The 21,642-nt window shown below is 44.7% G+C and overlaps 1 protein-coding gene across 1 annotated transcript; it reads right to left on the bottom strand.

Annotated features, from left to right (window-relative positions):
* Positions 1-21,021: 21,021 nt before the first annotated feature.
* Positions 21,022-21,435, bottom strand: LOC132038399 (protein RKD3-like). Its single transcript, XM_059429073.1, has one exon. The coding sequence runs from the start codon at positions 21,433-21,435 to the stop codon at positions 21,022-21,024; it is 414 nt and encodes a 137-aa protein (XP_059285056.1).
* Between the last annotated feature and the right edge of the window lie 207 nt (positions 21,436-21,642).

Below are 21,642 nucleotides of genomic sequence, written 5' to 3'. Positions count from 1 at the left end.
CGAGCTTGAGGTTTTACAGATAATTGATGCTAATGTGTATAGTCAAAGGAGGTGACACATATTTTTAAGTGGTTAACTTATCTACATAATGGATATTTTAGAACACGCACAAAAGCTTTTTCAAAGTTTGAACTGAAAGTGTCTAATAAAAATATTTTATAATATATTCAAGTGCTGAAATAAGTTATTTAAATGAAATTTAGACCCCGTTTGGATTGGCTTATAGCTTAAAATTTGTGATGCGGTATAAAGTAAAAAAAAATAAGTTGGGGTAGTCTAACTTATTTTTTTTGGCTTATAAAAAATTTATTTTCGACTTATAAGTTACTTTAGATAAACTAAGTTAAATGGGTCCAATTATTTTTTTAAGCTTATTTTAAGCACAAAATGACTTTTTAAGTCCGGTAAAAACACTCAAAAAAAAACGACTTATAAGCCAACTTATAAGCCAATCCAAACGGGCTCTTAGCGTAAAAATAGTGGACAGGAGAAGAGGTATCACTGTCAGAATAATATTTTGGTTGTAAATTGTAATCTTAAAGCAAGTGCCATGTGGATGCTCAAATAGATATCTTTATGGACCTTGCTAGAAGGAAGCACTTGGGTGTTGCCGTGAGGGTTGTATACGGTAAATACCGGACACAACGTAAAACCGAAGCAATGAGCACCGAGAGAGAGAAGAGGGGAACGTGCCTGGTGGCATTCGAGCTAAACCGAGGGAGCGCCTGCACCGGAGCTGAGTAGGGTTACCATTTGTTCCGGTGTAGCCGTTGGTCCGCGTCACCGTGGTTCCGATGTAGCTGTTGGCCCACATGGCCGTGATTCCGGTGGAGCCGTTGGTTCGTTTAGCCGCTGCTCCGGTGTACCATTTGATCTGTATGTCCGTTGTTCCGGAGCACCGTTTGGTCCGGTATGGCCGTTGCACGAGAGCCACGCGTCAGTAGCGTCCAGCCATGGTCAACTACCAACCTTGCGTGTGTCAGACGGGGCCGTCAGTCTAATCTCACCAAATCTGTTCAGAATTGTCCTTGTTGTGATTATTTTATTTATTTTCGCATTGTACAAAGCCCATGGAGCGACACTTGTAAATAGAGGACACCCCCGCCTTTGGGGGGGGGGGGGGGGGGGGGGGGTCGCTCCGCTTTATCTTCAAAAGAATACCTTTAATAGAAGAAGCTCGTATATCATTTTCTCCTCTCATTCCACCCTCTCGACCACCTACTGTTTCCTCTTAATATTGTTGTTAATGATATGATATATTGTTCATGACGTTTATATCTTTAGCTATCTTATTGATGAACCTTCAAACCTCTACTTTCTTTTGTCTTATCAATCTCATGAACTAAGCACATATCCTATACCCGCATATAAATTCAATTGATTATCCGATTTCGGGGTAAACGATTTGGCGCCCGCCGTGGGGCTAGGATAATAGTTCTTAGTCTTGACTCTTATAAAACTCATTTAAACCGTAGCCCTTCGTTCGTCTCGTCAAAGGCAAATCTATGGTCGACGTCGGGCAATCCGGTCACGTTAACAACACCGAAATTGTGGCGAGAAAATGAGGGCGACGAACAACGGGGCTGGCGAATCTGCCCGACCCGAACCCCGTTGACTCGAGGGAGGGGCTCAATCGGCAAAACACCGTGGATCAAGAGAATGCCGCCTACCGGCCACCGATCCTCTAAGAACTCATAACTCCGTTACATTGTCTCGGACCCAAAGCGGGAAGGAGCGGGGGCACCGAATGACGGCATTAATTTGCGTACGATTTTTGAAATGTTGCGGAACAAAGAGCGACAATTCGCCGGAGCAAGGAATGGCGATTGCCGGTTGCAAAATGGACACGGGGAAGGCCGGGCGGAAAAGGCCAAGGATACGATGCGGAGCGGAAGGAACGAACAAGCGGGTGGTCGAGAGCAATGACTCGGGCGGTTCCTCCACCGAGGTCCCAAGATGCTTGAGACCTTGGTAAAACGGGTGGATTCGACCGAGAAGAAGGTTGAGACGTATAACTCTCGGGTGGACCGGATACGGGGGCCCCGCCTTGTTGAAGGGCCGAATTCGAAAAAGGTATATCCAAAGGCCTTTTCCACCGAGTGCGGCACCGAAACGATCCCAAAGGTTCAAAATGCCCGACATCCGGAGATATGGACCGCACGGATCCACACGAGCACGTGACCTCATATACTTGCGCCATAAAAGGCAATGATATGGAAGAAGACGAAATTGAGTCGGTATTGCTAAAAAAGTTTGGGGAAACTCTGTTGAAAGGGGCATTGACATGGTACGACCATCTACCCGAACATTCGATCGCCTCATTCGAAATGCTAGCTGACGCCTTCGTAAAGGCGCGTGCGGTGCCATCAAGGTACGGGCCCGTGCGGCCGACATCTTCCGGATTACGCAAGGGACGATGAGTTCTTTGAGGGAGTTCGTCACCCGGTTTCAAAGGGAACGGATGGAATTACCCCCGTGTTGGGGAATGGCGGCAAAGCTTTCACAAAAGGGCTCAATATGCTAAGCTCGGTAGCCTCGGCCAAGTTGAAGGAAAGCTTGCTAGAATACGAGGCCATAACATGGGCCGATGTCCACAATCGGTATGAGTCGAAGATCGGGTGGAGGATGACCGGCTCGAGCTCTCCCCGGTAAGGTCAAAGATGAGCGAAGCGGCAGAAATCGAGAAAGGGTTACGAAGCGAAGTTCGAATCGACTAAAGAAAGGTTTCGGCCATACTCGCACCGGGAGCGATCAAATTTCGGGCAGAAAAACCAAGGCAGGGCCCGAGCCACCTCTCACGGTCGAGATAGCAAAATAGACACGCGCCCTGCAGGCGGGGGCTCTCGTTCGAAGCGATACCGGGAGTTCGGCCGGCGCAAAGGTCCTCCGAGGATATCGGAGTACAACTTCAACGTTAGTACCTCGGATCTTGTCTCGGCCATCGGTCGAGTTTCGGATGTGCGGTGGCGAAGCCGCCGAGGACGGATCCGGGCGGCGGGATCCGAGCACGGTTTGCGAATACCACGGAACCCACGGTCACGGGCGAGGATTGCCGCCGGTTGAGGAAGAGGTAGCCCGGTTGTTAAAAAATGGTCACCTCAAGATCTATTGAGCGAACGAGCCGAGGAAGCCATTATAAGGAAAGAGAAGTTCATCAAAGGAACGAACCAGTCGAACACCAGCATGTGATCAACATGATAGTTGGGGGGATTGACGTCCCTAGATGTCCCGGTAATGAAACGGACTAAGATTTCCATCGTTCGGGAAAAACGTGCCCGGATCATTTATCCGAGCTTCCATCTCCTTCGACGACGCGGACGAAGAAGGCGTCATTCAACCACACAATGACGCATTGGTAATTTCTGTACTTATCTTTAAAACTATGGTTAAACGTATCTTAATTGATCCAGGTAGCTCAGCCAACATAATTCGATGGAGAGTGGTCGAACAGATTAGGGGCTCGATCGAATCGTCTCGCGACCCGGGTACTCGGCGGGTTCAACATGGCGAGCGAAACCACAAAAGGGGAGATCTCGTTACCCGTGAGCGTCGAGGCCACCATTCAACAAACACGTTCTACGTGATTGAAGAGGGGACATGAAGTACAATGCATTATTGGGCAGACCTTGGATACATAGCATGAGGGCGGTGCCTTCAACGTTGCATCAAATGCTGAAATTCCCCACCTTAGAGGGAGTGAAAACCGTCCGCGGTGAGCAACCCGCAGCAAAGGAGATGTTCGCTGTAGAAGAATCGGCACCCGGCCGAGGAACCGGCCCGGGAAAGGATGGTGCAACCGGACGCCCCCAATAGCAATCAAAGAATATCGGGGAGGATCCGGAGTACGGAGAGGATGACTTCGGGATTCCCCGATCTTTTATCACGCCAGATGACTCGGACGCGACCAAATCGACCGTAGAAGAAGCGGGAGCGCATCATCGTTACCGTTCGAGTTCCTACCAAACGAAAGGTATGCACAGGCACGGGGCTTGCCCGGGCTCGAGCACAAATTAATTGAATTTCTTCGAGCTAACGCCGATTGCTTTGCATGGTCGCATGTAGATATGACAGGTATATCACCAGAAGTAGCTTCACACAAGCTCAGCTTGGACGGTAAGTTCTCCCCGGTGAAGCAGAAAAGGAGGCCCATGTCGGATTCAAAGCACGCCTTCATCAAAGACGAGGTAACAAAGCTTTTAAATATTGGTTCCATCCGGGAGGTGAAATACCCGGATTGGGCAAGCTAATGTGGTGGTGGTGCCCAAAAAAGGTTATAAATTTCGGATGTGTGTCGATTATAAAGATTTAAACAAGGCGTGCCGAAAGATTCATTCCGTTACCGCGCGTCGATAGAATGATCGATGCTACGGCCGGACATGAAATGTTAAGTTTTCTCGACGCTTACTCGGGTATAACCAAACCGGATGCACCGGAGGACCAAGAGAAAACGTCCTTCATAACCCGATACGGGACTTCGTTATAACGTCATGCCCTTCGGGTTAAAAATCCCAGTGCGCAACTTTACCAACGCTAGTTAACGAAATGTTCGAGCGGCGTATAGGGAAAACTATGGAAGTTTATATTGACGACATGGTTGTTAAGTCCCCGGAAACGGGACCATTTAAAGCATTTGCGGGAAACCTTCGATGTGCTCGCGGATACAACATGAAGCTTAACCCGGAGAAATGCGCCTTCGGAGTGAGGTCCCGGGGTTTTGGGCTTCGTGGTATCAAACCGGGGAATTGAAATCAACCGGATAAAATCAAAGCCATCGAGGACATCGAGGTCGTAAACAACATAAAAAGGGGTACAAAGGCTTACCGGGAGAATAGCGGCCGAGTCGCTTCATATCAAGGTCCTCCGACAAGTGCCACCGTTTCTTCTCTTTGCTCGGGAAGAAGAACGACTTCGTGTGGACACGGGAGTGTCGGGGAGGCTCTACGAGAGGTACGAAAAGGTATTTGACCGGCCCCGTTCTTTGCATACACCAGGGCCGACGAGCCGCTTTTCTCTACCTAGGTCTCCTCGGAGTAGCGGTAAGTGGCGTTTTGGTCGAGAGGAATCGGGTACGCGGTTCCGTCTATTATGTGAGTAGAACTTTGGCGGATGCGAAACCCGATATCCTCACTTAGAAAAAGCGGCGTTAGCATTGGTAGCGCCTCCGAAAACTCAAACCTTATTTTCAATGCCACCCTATACGTGTTGTGACCACTTGCCTTTGAAAAATATCATGCATAAACCGGAGCTATCCGGTGAGCTAACAAAATGAGCCGTAGAAATTAGCGGCTACGACATCGAGTATAAGCCCGGCCGACCGTCAAATCCCAAGTCTTGGCGACTTCGTGGCCGACTTTGCCCCGGCCATGGTCCCCGAGGTCGAGAAGGAACTCTGTTTCGGCCTCGGGAAAAACACGAAGCATACTGGACTTTGCGTACGGACGGGGCCTCGAACCTTAAAGGTTCGGTGGGGGATCGTCCTCGAAAGTCCGGCAGGGATATCATTCGACGATCGATTAGAACTGCAAATTAACTAACAATGAAGCGAGTATGAGGCTATGATTGCGGGTTTGGAGCCCGGCTCGAGCATGGGGCCGAACTCATCGAGGCTCGATGCGACTCGGCTTGGTCGCGAACCGGTGTGAATGGTGTTTTCGAGGTTAAGGACGAACGGATGCAAAGGTACCTCGAGAAAGCCCATGTGGTACTTCACCAATTTAGAGAATGGACCGTACAGCACATACCGAGGGAACAGAACAGCGAGGCCGACGCCTTGGCAAATCTAGGATCATCGGTCAATGAGGAAGAAATCAACCTCGGTTCGACAGTGCACTTGACAAACACGGCCATAGAGACCGGGCGAGCGGAAATATGCACGATGAACTTGACTCCGGGGCCGGCGTAACAAGTCGTCGACTACTTGCGTGATGGCAAGCTCCCGAGTGATCCAAAAGAATCACGATCATTACGGACCAAGGCCGCACGCTTTTACTTAGTGGATGACCGTTGTATCGACGCTCCTTCCTCGGCCCCCGGCCAAATGTCCGGGACCGGTGAAACGGAGTACGTGATAAGAGAGAGATACACGAAGGAACCCGTGGCAACCACTCGGGCCGAAGCGCCGGTCCGTAAAATCATCGGGGCCGGTTATTGGAATAGGATGGACGAAGACTACAAGAATTTCGTCCGAAAGTGCGATGGGTGCCAGAAACACGCCCCGATGATTCACCAGCCCGGGGAGTTACTGCACTCGGTGGTCTCACCCTGGCCTTTCATGAAGTGGGGAATGGACATCGTGGGCCCGCTACCCCAAGCGCCAGGTAAGGCCCGTTTCATTCTGTTTATGACTGACTATTTTTCTAAATGGGTTGAAGCACAGGCCTTCGAAAAGATAAGAGAGAAGGAAGTGATCGACTTCATATGGGATCACATCATCTGCCGTTTCGGCATCCCTGCCGAGATAACTTGTGATAACGGCCCTCAGTTCGTGGGCGGCAAGGTCAACGGTTCCTCGAAGGATTGAAAATCAAGAAAATTGTATCAACCCCGTATCACCCATGCGCGAACGGACGGCGGAATCCACGAATAAAACAATAATCCAAAGTCTAAGGAAGAGGCTTGAAGCGTCGAAGCACCGTTGGAGAGACGTATTACCGGAGGTGCTGTGGGCTTACAGGACCACGTCCAAATCGAGCACCGGAGAAACTCCGTTCTCATTGGTATACGGGGCCGAAGCTCTTATCCCTAGGTCGGTGAACCGACTCTCCGTTTCGGTGCTCCACCGGGAGTCAAACGATGAAGCCATGGCCGTGAAACTCGACCTCGCGGATGAACTACGCGAATGCGCGTCTATTCGCATAGCGGCCCAAAAACAAAGAATGGAAAGATACTACAACCGGAGATCCGACTTTCCGGCATTTCCGAGTGGGGGACTTAGTGCTTCGAAAGGTCACTTTGCACACCACAAAAACCCCAACGAGGGAAAGATGGGTCCGAATTGGGAAGGCCCATACAAGGTGTGTGGATAGCGGGCAAAGGATCGTACCGGTTAGGGAATCAATGGACGAGCAACGGCTACGCGACAAGCGGAACGTGGCTCATCTAAAGAAATACTACTGCTAAGGTATGGACCGTATTCTCTCATTAACCTTCTCATTTTGCGGAAGTCGAGAACGGATGGAAAATAGAATCTGGGCACAAAACACGTGTTGCACTCTTTTCCTTAGTACGGTTTTGTCCCAAAGAGGGTTTTCGACAAGGTTTTTAACGAGGCAACAAGTACAACGTGTTACTGAACAAGTATGAAGGGCAAAACGAGCAATCACCCGGAGGAAAATAACGAAGACTCGCAGTGCCTCGAGGCTCGGATCGATCTTTGGGGAGTACGTGCCCGCACCGACGACGACACCAATTAAAGCGGACAGGAAGATCCAAAATTTGCTACGGCAAAACAAGGCCCGGCCACCGGCCATAGCCTCCAATGTAAGGACCAAACGATCATAACGAATCGTGTCCCATTCAAAATTTGCTACGGCAAAACAAGGCCCGGCCACCGGCCATAGCCTCCAATGTAAGGACCAAACGATCATAATGAATCGTGTCCCATTTTTACTTGCTACGACAAAGAAGGAGGAGTCAAAACTCTCGTATGTACGAACGATTTACAAAAATAAAGTTGTCAAAAGCTGTCAAAGTTAGCAACTCTCGCTAAATTGTACTCTACAAAATAGCAAAGGCTACCGGCCAAATGCCCGATAAGACCCCAAACGGGCGACACTTTATTAGCCAAGGCTAAAAAGACACCGCCCTAAAACGAGCCGAAGTAAAATGTCGACTCTGGTAAAACGGCCCTCGAATTGAGACGACCGAACTCTCGAATAGTCGGGTAAAAAAACGAACAAGCATAATGAATCGGTGACCACGAGTCACCTTACCGTGAAAACGGACCAACAATCGCGGTAAAGATAATGACAAACATTCAAACGAAGAAGCTGGAAAGATACACTTTTCATTTATATACAACTGATGTTCTTTACATTGAGAAAAAGAAGAATGAAAGTTCTACGAAAATGAAAAATAAAAAGATATGCCAAAATAATGGCTCTACACTATCCGGCATGGCTGGGGAGGAGGATGAATGTTCGGACTCAGTCCTCGGAGTCATCCGACTCGGACCCGAGAGCGCGTCGGCCTTCTCCTCCATTAAACTTTGGCTTCTAGTATCGGGGCCGGAAGGTTCTCGAGGGCCGTGCTCAACTTGCTCGAGGGCGAGGCGCCGAGATTTCCACTTCTCATACTCGGCGACAATAGCGGTATGAGCCTCGGCCGCCTCCACACTTCTCCACGCTTCCTCCAAATCGGCCGGCCTTGGCTAGTTTGGCTTCTGGAGCCCGGTTTCTTTCGAGGTCATCTTTCGCACGGCCGACCGCATCCAAATTGGCCTTAAGAGTGTCACCGCTCTATTCGCCCCTCGAGTTCGGCCCTAATACCCTCACATGCTCCGGGCCCGCTCCTCGGCTCTTTCCTCCAAAATCTCTTGCTGCGCTCGTTGAACAAGGCGACCTTCGGACTCGAGTCGCCTGGCTCCTCCGGACAAGCTCGCCCAGCATCGGCCTCCACCGAGTCCGGGGCCTCTCCCCGGCGCGGGAAACCGTGGCCTCGAGTTCGTCCAACCGTGTAGAGAATTGGGTTTTATCCCGGCTAAGGGCGATCTTGTCGGCCTCGAGACTCCGGTTATAATCGGTCATGGCGGCCAGGTCGCTTGCCAAATGTCGGTTCTCCTCCTTAGCCGCACTGCTCGGGGCGAAGATTGGCTAGAACGGCCACCCGCTCAACTCTTCTTCCCTGCCGGAGAAGGTGTTGATATTTCTCCGTCTCCCGGCCACAGGGCGTCGAGTTGGCCCGAGGTCATCTATCTCGTGTTGGGCACGGATGAAGGCCTCGTTGACCAAAGACCACACTGCGGATAAGACAAACCAAAGGACTTAGGCGAAGGAGGGATGGCATTCTGAGAATAGAATGTACAAGGATGGTTAGGAATCTTACCCGGTTGCCCGCGTGCATACCCTCGTTCATAAGGCACTGCCAAGTGACCCTTGGGCCATCTTGCGTTTGTCCGAATCCGAGACAGGGGACGCAAATAGCTCCGCAACGCCCACGCCCCGGGCGTGATAAGAAGCAAAGTCTTCGGGGACGAGTGACCACCGCTGATCGGGTCCTCCGAGGTTCCACGCTCGGGGCGGGGAAAACGTTCACCAAACTATCCCTCGGCACCGCATTCCGATGCTCGGTTGGCCGGCCTCAGTGACCGGGGAATAGGAAGGTGGCCAAGCCCCGTGCTTTGCGAAAGCGGGAGGAGTCCCCAAGAACATCTCCTCGAAATCGTCAACACGTTGAGTCGGGTGGACGAACTTGGAGCGGCCTCGATGTTTTCGGCGAGCCGGGGCTCCGTAGTCGCGAGGGCTCGAAGATGGACGAGCACCTACGGGGGCCTCGGTATCCGGTTCCTCCGCCCATGCCACCGGCCTCGACGCAACCGCTTCCCCGGATCTTTTTCCTTTGCGGAGGAGGTATCCTCGGAAAGTTTCACCGAAATGTCGACAAAGTCAATCGACGAAGAGGGACCGGTGAAAGTATTTCTTCCGCACCGATCGGGAGCGAGGGACCAACGGCCTTCGCCGATAGAAGGAAAGGGGCCGGACCGAGACCGTCTCCTCGGACGGGGCCACAGAGGGGATCGAACTGACCCTCCGAATGACGATATCGGGCTCGCTTTCCTCCCTCGAGGACCGGGCAACGCTGCGTGCTTTCTTCCTTTTCGGAGTCGTCACCTTATCGGAGGACCTCTTTCTTTTTGCAGCATCGTCGAGGATGCGGGAAGAACCCGCCGTGTGTCAAACCCGGATGACGACGTGGGGTAGGCGGTTCCGGTTCGCCCGCCTCGAGGCCACCGAGCCCTCAAAACACGAAAGGCGAAAACAATGGCGAGAGATGGTGAATTCGAAGAGACCACGGGTAGAAAGAATGCGATAAAACACTAAACAAGGATAAACGTGTTACCGTGGTTCTGGCTGCCCACCGACCACGAGAACGGTGGGCCCATGTCCGATTCTCGTAGGGGTGCCGGCGGAGGAGAGCAAGAACTCCATTCGCTCAAGTCACGGATGACGGGGACGTATCCGTTGGTCGCGGAGAGCGAGGAGAAGGCAATGAGTCAACAAGATCAAAAAATGGATAAAAAATGACTAAGTGCATAAGGACGATGCCCAAGGATCGAGCTTACGCTTATTGTTCCATTTCTGCTCGGGAAGGGCAGATAACTTGGCGGGGATGATGTCCTCGGTTTTCACTCGGACATACCTCTCTAGCCAACCCCTATCCCGGTCCTCGTCCATCTTCGAGAGAACGGGTTCCGGGCCGCGCTCGACAAGTTTTATTACGCCGCCCCCGAAGACCCTCGGGGAGTATAAGCGTATCAAATGGCCCGGCGTAACCTTCTCGTTTGTTAGCTAAAACCGGAGAACGCAACGACCCTCCAAATGATCGGACCAATACGCGCTAAAGTCACACCGTAGGTTCGAGGCACGTATCAAGGATGACCGGATCGATCGGAGGATCGATTTTGAGGGTAAGGGTAAGTGTGTACGAACAAAGAACCCTTCTCGGTGATCGGTGACCGATTCTATTTACATTTATAGTAATTTTGGCAATTTAAGAAATGATTATTTATATTTTTTTTATTAGCTTTTATTAATACCGGCGTTTCATTATCTTGTTGTAGTCACTACTGTCATTAACTCTTATTACCGCTACTACTACTACTACTACTATTATTATTATTATTATTGTCTTTACCATTATGACATTTTACCAGCTTATGCGCACGCCTTGCATTTATCTTCACGTAATTTAATAATAGTATTTACCTACTGCTGAATTTTTAAACATATTATTGCCCGGATATTACAGCGTCATTTTATTTTCATCTAAATACTAAAAATACATATTTTTTATATTAAGGGGGTATTTTAGCATACTTAGTGGATAATTAATTAAACCGGGCCTTTTATTCAAAACTAAAAATCCAATTTGTTTCTTTCATCAGCCGAATTATTGGTCCAAACACAAGCCCAATTCCCCCCAACCCAATTTTCGGACCGCGTTCACATTTTAATACCCAATCCATATTTTAAATACCCACCCAAAAGAAATACAACCAGTCCATTACCCGTCCGACCCGACCTGGATTCGTTCAAAACAAAGGAAACCCTTAAAGGGTTTCCTTTCATTTCTTTTCTCTTCAGCCGCCCGCTCCACTCTCCCCACCACCGCCGCTCCCTTTCTTCTTCATCATCATCGTCATCTCCACTCGCCGCCTACACCCCGCTCCCACTTCCCTCTGTTCCCCACTTTCCACTGTTCTCCACTCATCTTTGTCCCCCCGCTCCTGCCCTCTTTCTTTTATTCAACACAAAACCTAAAAAAACCCTATAAATAGTTGTGGTTTGAATCGGTTAAGGAGGAGATTTTTGGATTGATGAAATTCCTCAAAAACTAAGTCTTTAGCCATCTAGAAATCCCCTTTGAAAAGGCAGTTGTTAATTTTCCGAAAATCGTCCTAAAATACTAAATCTTGTTTCGCTTTTGCATCGGGTATTTGTTTGAATTTGAGTATACGCAAATTTGAGTTTGGTAGTGTTCGAGTGTGTATCGGAAACCTTCGCCCCACTTCGCTGCACCCGAAGCAGGTGATTCTCCTTTCCCCTTTGCGTCTTTTTGTTTTATTTTAGGCTCCCTTGTTCTGTGTTGATTCATTTTCGACCTCCATGGATTTGTATATTCAGTATCTGTGTATGTGTTGAGACAGTCCAGTCATGTGCCTTAGTTGTTGTAAGCTCGGTTGCTGTTTGGTTTAATTTTCAGTTAATGGTAGCTTAAGTATAATTAATGTGCAGTAGTGGTTATTTCTAGTACCTTTGTTAATAATGACCTAAGCATGACTAATAGACATTAGTGGTTGTTATTAACAAACTTGTGAATGTTGGTAGTTCAGCATGACTAGGCACTTTAAGCCGCGTGTTTTAGGTTAGTTACTTGTTACTATTAACATCGTCCAGTCCAATATTGCTTTTCACATGCTGCTTCAGTCTATTTCCTGACTCAACATGATTAGAGTGCCTTTGCTCACTGGTTAGTTAATGCTTTCTGGTATTAGCCTGGCTAATGAACCCGTGTCACTATATGTTGTGATGTGTTAAGTTGATGTTGCAAAACAACCACAACCATAGTAAACCCAACTGAATGTTTTAGGGGTCAGTTAATTAGACTTCATGGATGTTTAAGTTTTACCTTGGCTATAGTATGAGCATGAAATATGAAAACTGTCCCCTTTTCAGTCTCTGTTCTGTTTCAGCTATGATATGGGTTCATCAATTGCTTACACCCTCTCTACTTTAATGTGCCTAAATAAGATCGTGAACATGTGAGCCTAAATAAAGATACTGTGTATCGTTTACGCCCTTATCTTTCAACCGCTAAATTTATGTACTAGTTCGAATTGTTAAGTTTCTTTTAGTTTTGTTGCTGTCGTAAAACATGACCTTAGGAATTTTATAATAGAAAGTCAACTAGTAAAATTTTCATTAGGTTATCTTAATGTGTAAAGAAGATCCTGTGTTTGCTCCTGTTTATTCTCAAAATTGCTTGTTTACCAAACTGCTCAAATCTCGTCTATCCTCCTATGTTTTGCCGCCATGTCTAATGTGGAGACTGATATGTGAACTATCATGGTATTAATGGATAGAAAGGGGTCTCACGATCGTTTTCTGTCCAAACGGGAATTTCCAATTTACTTGTTGTTTTGTTTAAAGAAAGGTTGATGGTTTAGCATGCCTTTAAAGTTTTCCCGGGAATTATGGGTTGATTAACTTTAGGAAGTTGGCTTCTTCTTCATAATATGATTTGGACTACGTTAGGCCTAAACTAAAATCTGTTTCATTCTGTTAGTATGCTATAGGAAATTATTCGTGTTGTTTGTGGTGATTCTGTGTCCACTTTAAAACCCTTCTTATGTGTTATGAGAAAATGTGTGGATGTAGATGGGTTATACGCATATATGTATACATCTATAGGTGGATGTTAGGAGAACATGTCGTGACCGTCTCCCTGGATGATCAGTTTGCTCTTATCAGCATTTGTTCATTTTAGTTTACATGAACTGCTCTAGGGCTATATTTGAAGACTAAATCTGTAAGGCATGTCATCTCACTGCCTATACAATTATTGCGAGTCTTATGTTACCATGTATGCCCGGAATATTATGTGTATACCAGCCTCTGTTCATATGTCCTCTGCTAGTATAAACTGTTTCTTAATCAATAATCCGGCATATTAAGTGAATAACTTAATTAGAATAATGTTTGGTTTGGCTTAGATGAATCCTGTTTTAGCCCTATAGACTTGCTTTCTATGTACAAGATGTTGGTCCTATAATGCTGCCTTGCTGTGGTGCCCATCTTTATGAATGATTGCCATGTACATTGCTGCAACGATTTGAAACTTGCTATATGTGTTTAGTTGTTTTTTGAGTTCAAAGCATATATTTTGGGGAAATTATGGTGCATTTTATCCGATACATCTCGCCGTTGTTTGTTGTTTAAAACAAATGGAACACCTGCCTTTACTGTTGTTTGTTGCTGCAATACATGACTGAAATGTTGGGCTGCTGTTATGTTTTTCCAAGGAAACAAATGCTACATTTAAAAAAAGAAAATATAGCAGCAACTATATATTGGGTATGTTGCTGTTTTTGATAAAGAACAGCAGCAACTTATTCTTTTCCATTGCTGTAACGTGTTGGGACCTGCTTTCATCCTTTTAATGTTGTCGTTTCTAGTTGGGTCCGAATAGGAATCTATTCCATTCCATCACTACGCCAAAGAAATTTCATGAATGTCATGTTGATTCTGTGCCTTTTTTTTTATTCTTATGTAGTGAAATATCGCAAGTGTCTTGTGTGGTTCCGTCTTAAATCTATATTATACATATTTAGTCGTGTTTATTGATTTAATACTAATCCGTTTCCTTTCATTTTTTATGCATGACCTTCGCATACGAGTCCGAGGGATTCTTCTTCCGCATTCGATGTCGGGCTAAAGCCCAACGAAAACATCTATTCCTCCTTTGTCACAAAATGATTCTATCCGGGCCGAAGCCCAATAGGGAATAGAAAAATGAAGTTATATTGGGCCAAAGCCCAATAAGAAAAAAAAAAACAAAATGGGCTTGAGCCCAAGCCTAATTCTAAAATGGGCTAAGCCCATTTAAATTATCCCTTCTATTTTATTTCTTTTATGCATTTAATTTGTATTGCATGACTAACATTTTACTTTGTTTTATTTTCTTAATTTAGATAAACCTTAGTGAAATTAATAGGTTTAGTTTTAGTAAAGGGGGTTATTTAAGAAAGATTAAAATTAATTCCATAAGTTTTATTCTCTTTTATTCTATGTTAAAAATTTATAATACTATAATATTTATTTTCTTAGAATAATTGATTTGCAAAATGGCATGATTATATATTTTAAGTAAAAGGGATTATGATTTATACTATCATTAAAATTTCAAAATGTCACTAACACACAAATATAAACTCAAGCATATTTTTACGATAATTTTTCAAGTTTTAGATTAATCCGCATGATATATATATAGTTAATAAAAGGGACTAAAAAAAGCTTAGAAAAATAGAAATTTTGTTCATCACCTAAATTGCAAAATCAATTAATAGTCATCATTGCATATAACAAATATTTAGTCAAAGTTCAAAATTGCTATTTTCTTCTTAAACTTTATATAGCAAATTATTATATTTTGCAAATCTTGTTTTTAGCATTACTATATTTTTCATTTAAGCAATAGCAATATTTTAAGTTTATTTAAACGTCTTTAAAATTTTCTTTTATGCAAGTTATTATATTTTTACAAGCATTATCTTAAATAGCATTGTTATACTCTCATTTAAAATCTTAACATTTTATAAGTCTTATTTTAAAAGCATTTAAATTTTTTTTCATGCAAATTATTATTTTTCTACGAGTTAATTTTAATTTGCATATTTCATACTTTTCTTTAAAATCTTAGCAATATTTATAAATCATTTTCTTAAAATTTAAACATTGCATTCTTTAACCTAAATTAATTAACCTAAGTTTGGCCGGATAACCGTAAGTTAACGGATTCTAAAGGATGCCTAACCCCTTCCCTTTAGGATAATATAGAACCCTTACCTAGAATCACACTGGTTAAGCAGACTATTAACGGAGGTTTAGTTAGCTTTACCTTAGTTAATAATTAGGTGCCCTAATTCACCTTAAAATCAATTAGGTGGCGACTCCTTAAAATAAGCAAAATAGGAATCTCCAATATGTTGTACTCTAATTTAACCCGGTTAAAATGGGGTATAACAGCTTGGCGACTCCGCTGGGGATTAGGTTCTTAACCATAACAAAACTTAGGTTAATTAATTTATTGGCTGTTTTGGTTGTTTCTTTACGTTTGCCTTTATTGCTGCTTTATTTGTTCCTCTTATATGTTTTTGAGCGATTGTTTTATTATGCAAAACTTGCTATGTAACAATATGTTTTGCTTTATTAAATTGGCATTCCGTTCATATTTCCTCCATTTCTGGAAAACTCACACTATCACACGTACACGCGAGGTGTGCTTAGTGCACCCGCAAATCTCTTCGTAGAATCCAAATTTTAGGAGAGTTGGCGCATGCGCGGGGGTCCGAATAACGGTGACCGCGTAGCCTCCTCAAGTAGTCCACTCGGGAACCTTGCGTCTAGAAAGCCAAATCTTAGAAAACTTAAGGTAGAGCTAAACCAAAACCCTCTTTAAGAGCATGCACGAACCTAGGAGGCTTAATATCCTTGGTATATTAAGTCCATTAGTCAACCTCGTCCAAATGTCCGAGTGGGTCTATGACCCCAAGCGACGATTATCACGTTATGTGCATTGGTTTGAAGGATAAACATGTGTGTTATGTGGACCATGTGCTATTTAGGTAGAACTAATCGCTTGTATACGCAGGTAAAAAACGAGCTATTTAATTACGAGCAAATCATGCAAGAATTAGATACACTTCTAGCCGAGCAAGAGATATTTGCATCAAAGAAGATTAAGACAGGAGGGGTTCTAATGTCATACCTTGTCCAGAATCGCCGAAAGATTGATCAAGCAATTCAAGCAACTAAGAGGCTCAAGAATGACTTTAATTAGATTATTGTAATAATTTCTTTTGTAAATTTCCAAGCATTGTATGTTTTGGGTCAGTAATTAATAGCACATTGGGATGATATATAATTGCATATTTTATCCTTTAAATCCACGTTAGGCCTACCTCTGGCGCAAAAGAGGTCCCGTGCATAATAGGTCGCGTTATGTTTGCTATATCTCTCTTTCACTATTTGATTTGTTGCCGTGCAATATGTGTTTGTTTGCTATATGTGTTTTGTTTTCTATGCAATATGTGTTGTTTGCTATGCAATATGTGTTTCTTTCGTCGTTATTTGCTCAATATTCGCATTATTTTCAGCAGCATTTATTCGCACTATACTAACGCAGTTTTCTTCAAAGGCTTTTTCTTTTATTTTGATTATTTTCCCAAACGGTTGATTCGTGTTGACTGCGAACTGGCGGATCACCCGTACTTCACAAGATCAAGCACGAGCATCCGATAATATGAATGATTCGGGGGCATCCAAACAGAATGGCTTGGGACTTGTCACCCTTCCAAGAGACGAACCCAAAGCTTCGGGAGGAGGGAACGACGAACTCATCGCCCAAATGGTGCAGCAAATAGCCAATATGCAAACTGAGATCGAGCGACTGCGAAATCTTACCAATCTATCCATCACCTCAATACCCCTCACCATGAACAAAGAACAAATGCGACACTTCCACCATCCTTTTCACCTGTTGACTCGCCCGCTCCTCAGCCCGCCCCTACAAACCCTCCGCTTTACACATGCCATCCAAATACTACCAATTCACAACAAATTAGCCTGCAACAAACCATCCCGCCACAAACCACTCCACCACCAATCCGCCCACAACAAACCATCCCGCCACAAACCACCCCGTACAAAGAAACCACCCCGCAACAAAATGACCCGCAAAAAGCCAACCCCCAGCAAATTAACTTTCAACAAACCAATCCGCCACCCTTCACCGCTCCCTACGTTCTTCAACCTACAGTTACCCAAAGCTACCAAGCAACCCAAGCAACCCAACACGTACCGTTGGCACAACCGCTAACCATAACACGCAGTATATGCCACCGGTATATGTAGCAGAAGCTCAACCATTTACTACCCGGTTCAGCAGTCGGGCAAAAGATCCGAGCTTGACCCTTATGAAGAGCTTCGAGGGGAAGAAATCGGATATTTGAACGCTTGTCCTTCAAATCAACAAGGAAAACGAGTAAATCTATCATATCCGCCATAAAAATGGAATGACAGGCTGATCACCGCCTTTCATATGTTGCATGGGCTGCGCACCGCCCCTTTGAAATTTCTGCAAAGGCCGAGCACCGCCCTCTTAATGCTTCTGCAAAAGGCTAAGCACCGCTTTTATATGTTGCATGGGCTGAGCACCGCCCATGCAAAGACGAGCAAAGGCGAGCACCGCCTTTCTATATGTTGCATGGGCCGAGCACCGCCCGCTGAAATTTCTGCAAAAAGCTGAGCGCCGCCTTCTATATGTTGCATGGGCTGAGCACCGCCCTCTGGATGTTTATGCAAAGGCTGAGCACCGCCTTCTATATGTTGCATGGGCCGAGCACCGCCCGCTTCGAAAAGCACCGCTTTTATATGCAAAGCAGGCCGAGCACATCGAGCACCGCTCTATGGACGGGGCCGAGCACCGCCGGCCGAAAAGAAAGGCCGAGCACCGCATTTAAAGCACCGCTTCCTTGATGTTCCCGCATAAGGCACCGCATTCTATTTATTGCACGGGGCTAACCGCACCGCCTGCCTATGCTTCACCGCCTTCTATGTTTGTTGCCTGCATAAGGCCGAGCACCGCATATGTCGTACGGGCTAGCACCGCCCGCATAAGGCTATGCACCGCCACCGCTTCCGGATGTTCTTCGCAAAAAAAGGCTGAGCACCGCCCTTTATATGTTGCATGGGCCGAGCACCGCACCTTCTGGATGTTTATGCAAAGGCTGAGCACCGCCTTCTATATGTTGCATGGGCCGAGCACCGCCCGCTGAAATTTCTGCAAAAAGCTGAGCGCCGCTTTCTATATGTTGCATGGGCTGAGCACCGCCCTCTGGATGTTTATGCAAAGGCTGAGCCCCGCCTTCTATATGTCGCATGGGCTGTGCACCGCCCCTTTGGAATTTTTGCAAAAGGCTAAGCACCTCCTTCTATATGTTGCATGGGCCGAGCATCGCCCTCTTGACGTTTCTGCATAAGGCTTAGCACTGCCTTCTACATGTTGCGTGGGCTGAGGACCGCCCTCTTGAAGTCTACATAAGGCTGAGCACCGCTTTCTACTATATTTTGCACCGTCCTCTCGATGTTTCTACATTAAGGCTGAGCATTGCCTCCTCAAAACAGATACGCTCTCTGAGGGCGTCAAAGACACCCTTTCATAGTCAAAGGAATTTACTTTTATGCATCATCATCCAAGGGCATCATAGTCTAAAGGCATCATCTTCATAGCCTAAAGACAACATTTCATGGCCTAAGGAATTTACTTTGTGTATCATCATCCAAAGGCGTCATTGTCTAAGGGCATCATCTTCATGGCCTAAGGACACCATTTCATGGCCTAAGGATCTTATTTCTTGTATCATGACCCTAAGACATCATAGCCAAAGACACCATCTTCATTGTCCAAGGCATCTCCTCATTGTCTAAAGGGAGTTTGCATTATGTTTAACTACTCATCGTACTTTATAGTTGAGCACTAACCATTTATCCTGCCATAAACTGGGACAAATTTTAAGGGCATTATCGCAGCTCAACATCTCCGTGTGCTAGAAATTGGGACAAATTTTAAAGGCATCATCGCAAGTGACATCGAGAGACATGAAAGAGTATATGGTCAATAGAATCATCAGGCAAAAGGAAGATTTTGTAGAAAGGGCATTCGCTTTGTTTCGCAATGCGTCACAATTCCGATTAGCCAAGACTCGAAATGGGCGAGTTTACAAGTCCGTACGAAGTTGGAAGCAGCAAAGCGTCAAGAGCCAGATCTTCAAAGCCAACGCGAATCAACCTTCCCCCAAAACTTACAAATTTTCTTTGGATGCAGATTTTCAAGTTGCTGAAGTTAAAATATATAATGTTTGCAGCTTTGCAAGGATTGCGCGTCGAACGGTTTGAACATTCTTTTAACAATTATGCCTCTCAAATATTAAATCCGCGATAAATTAATGCTTAGTCTTCCAAATGAGTTTTCCAATATATCGCGTACAAATATTTCTTTCAAATGCTTTGCAAAAATGCTCACTGCGCATGCATCTACTGCCTCAAAAACCCCGCACTGCATACACACTATTGTTTTAAATTCCCCGCACTACATACACACTATTGTTTTAAATTCCCCGCACTACATACACACTATTGTTTTAAAAGCCCCGCATTGCATGTGCACTATTGCTTTAAATGCCCCACACTATTGTTTTAAATCCCCGCACTGCATATGCACTATCGCTTTAAATTCCCCGCACTATATATGCACTATTGCTTTAAATGCCCCATATTGCATATGCACTATTGCTTTAAACGCCCCACACTGCATGTGCACTACTGCTTTAAATGCCCCGCACTGCATATGCACTACTGCTTTCAAAAATCCTGCACTACAAAAGCACCGCACTATTACTTTCAAGTACCCCGCAAAAACATAACATCTTTGTTCGCAAAAGCACCGCATTTAGGCCAGTCCGCCTTTAATTGGACATTTTAGGTTTGTTTGTCTTTAATTGAACATTTAGGTTTGTCTACCTTATAATAAGACTTCATTATTTATTTGGGTTTTATCCACCTTATAATAGGATTTAATTATAGGCTTACATAGGCTTCGGTCACATTATTAGAAATTTTAATTTTATTTTCCTTGCACGGTCTTAATATAATGAAAATTCCATCTTCCCCATAAAGCAACACTGGGCAACTTTGCAAATGGCCTATCATTATTCGACAAAAGCATGAATCGAAATCCCGAGCAATATATTAGCGTCACCAGATTGTTACAATGCCATCATCACGAGAAATGCAGATCCAACGCCAAAGCTTCAGTGTTCAATGCAAGGCAACCATTTTATTTTACACTGACAAATTTTCTTTGAGTAACGCAGGGACATATTCTTGAAGGATATCGCATAATATCAAGTCGAATTGCAAGATTCGACAAAGCAAAGGATAAAGCCAACTTAATTTCTTTAAAGACGTGAATTTTGGAAGGGTACCATTGTCCCAACTACTTTCTTCGAGTAGCTAATAGGAACATAAAAAAAAAAAAAAAAAAAAAAAAAAACATAAAAGCAAAGTTCAATCATGCAAGGTTGGGCTACTGGAAGTGAAACAGTCAGCAAGAAATAACTTAATGACTTCATCTTCATCATCTTCCTCTCTATGGCCATAACCAATAGCAGAGATCATTGTCAGAATCGGACCACTATCGCAAGAAGTACCAAAAGAAGCCCGCAATTCGCCATACCCATAAGCCTTCTCTTCTTGTGGTTAGCCCCGAAACAATATTGCCTTAATCTCTTTGTTTTCTCCTCAAGTTCCATGTCTGGAATTTCTTCCATCCTTTTCTTCTCTTCCTCTAATGAATCTATCACATCCTTCCACTTTTGTTCCATACCATTTCCTTCCCCCCCCCCCCCTTCAATTCCTGTAAATATTCATAACCGAAACAAAAGTTACATGTTTATATAGAGAATAAATCTTAACGTTCTTTTTCTAAACGAAATATTAAGAGAATCTAATATTATTACATAAACTAAAAGGTAAATTTCACCATAATATTATATGCAGTTGAAACAAGAGTGTATAGAAGATGTGTGTATAGAGAGTGAACCTTAACATTCTTGATTAATGTTTGAAGACTCATTAACTTCCTATGTGGCCACCTTCGAATTCCCAAATCCCTACATCTTATCTTCAAAAATGTCACCCCAATATTAAGTTCCTTGGCTGCTTGAATTATTGGCATATAAAAGTACTTTGAAATTGTTTCTCGAGACAACATTTTTTGCTTCCCTTTTTCCGTTATAATTCCCTCAACACGATCATTAGTCATTATCTTTTCTTGATTTCTGTCACATAACAGCAATTCCTGGTTCTCAGTTCTTCCAAGTAATTGGGTACTTAATCCAAATCCACCGCTCATTTCACCCCACATCCCTGCACCCATAACATTATAACACATTAGCTAACTTATTTAGAACAAATACTATTAGTGTATACAAATAGATATTCGAATATGACCATCACCCGGGGTAGGGTTATAAAAAGATGAATAAAATGGATCTTCAAGAGTACAATCCATCGTCAAAGGATTGTTAGCGAGCATCAAAAGCGAAATCATACTGATGATCGATAGCGTAGTGTCCTGAATTAC

Source organism: Lycium ferocissimum, chromosome 11 (genome assembly GCF_029784015.1).
Source record: "Lycium ferocissimum isolate CSIRO_LF1 chromosome 11, AGI_CSIRO_Lferr_CH_V1, whole genome shotgun sequence".
Taxonomy (NCBI): domain Eukaryota; kingdom Viridiplantae; phylum Streptophyta; class Magnoliopsida; order Solanales; family Solanaceae; genus Lycium; species Lycium ferocissimum.
The sequence above is the reverse complement of the archived record's forward strand: the minus strand, read 5'-3'. Positions and strand labels throughout refer to the sequence as shown.

Bases quoted from the DNA above. Each gene is read 5' to 3' on its own strand.
- LOC132038399 (XM_059429073.1), bottom strand. From the start codon at position 21,435: ATGGGTGCAGGGATGTGGGGTGAAATGAGCGGTGGATTTGGATTAAGT.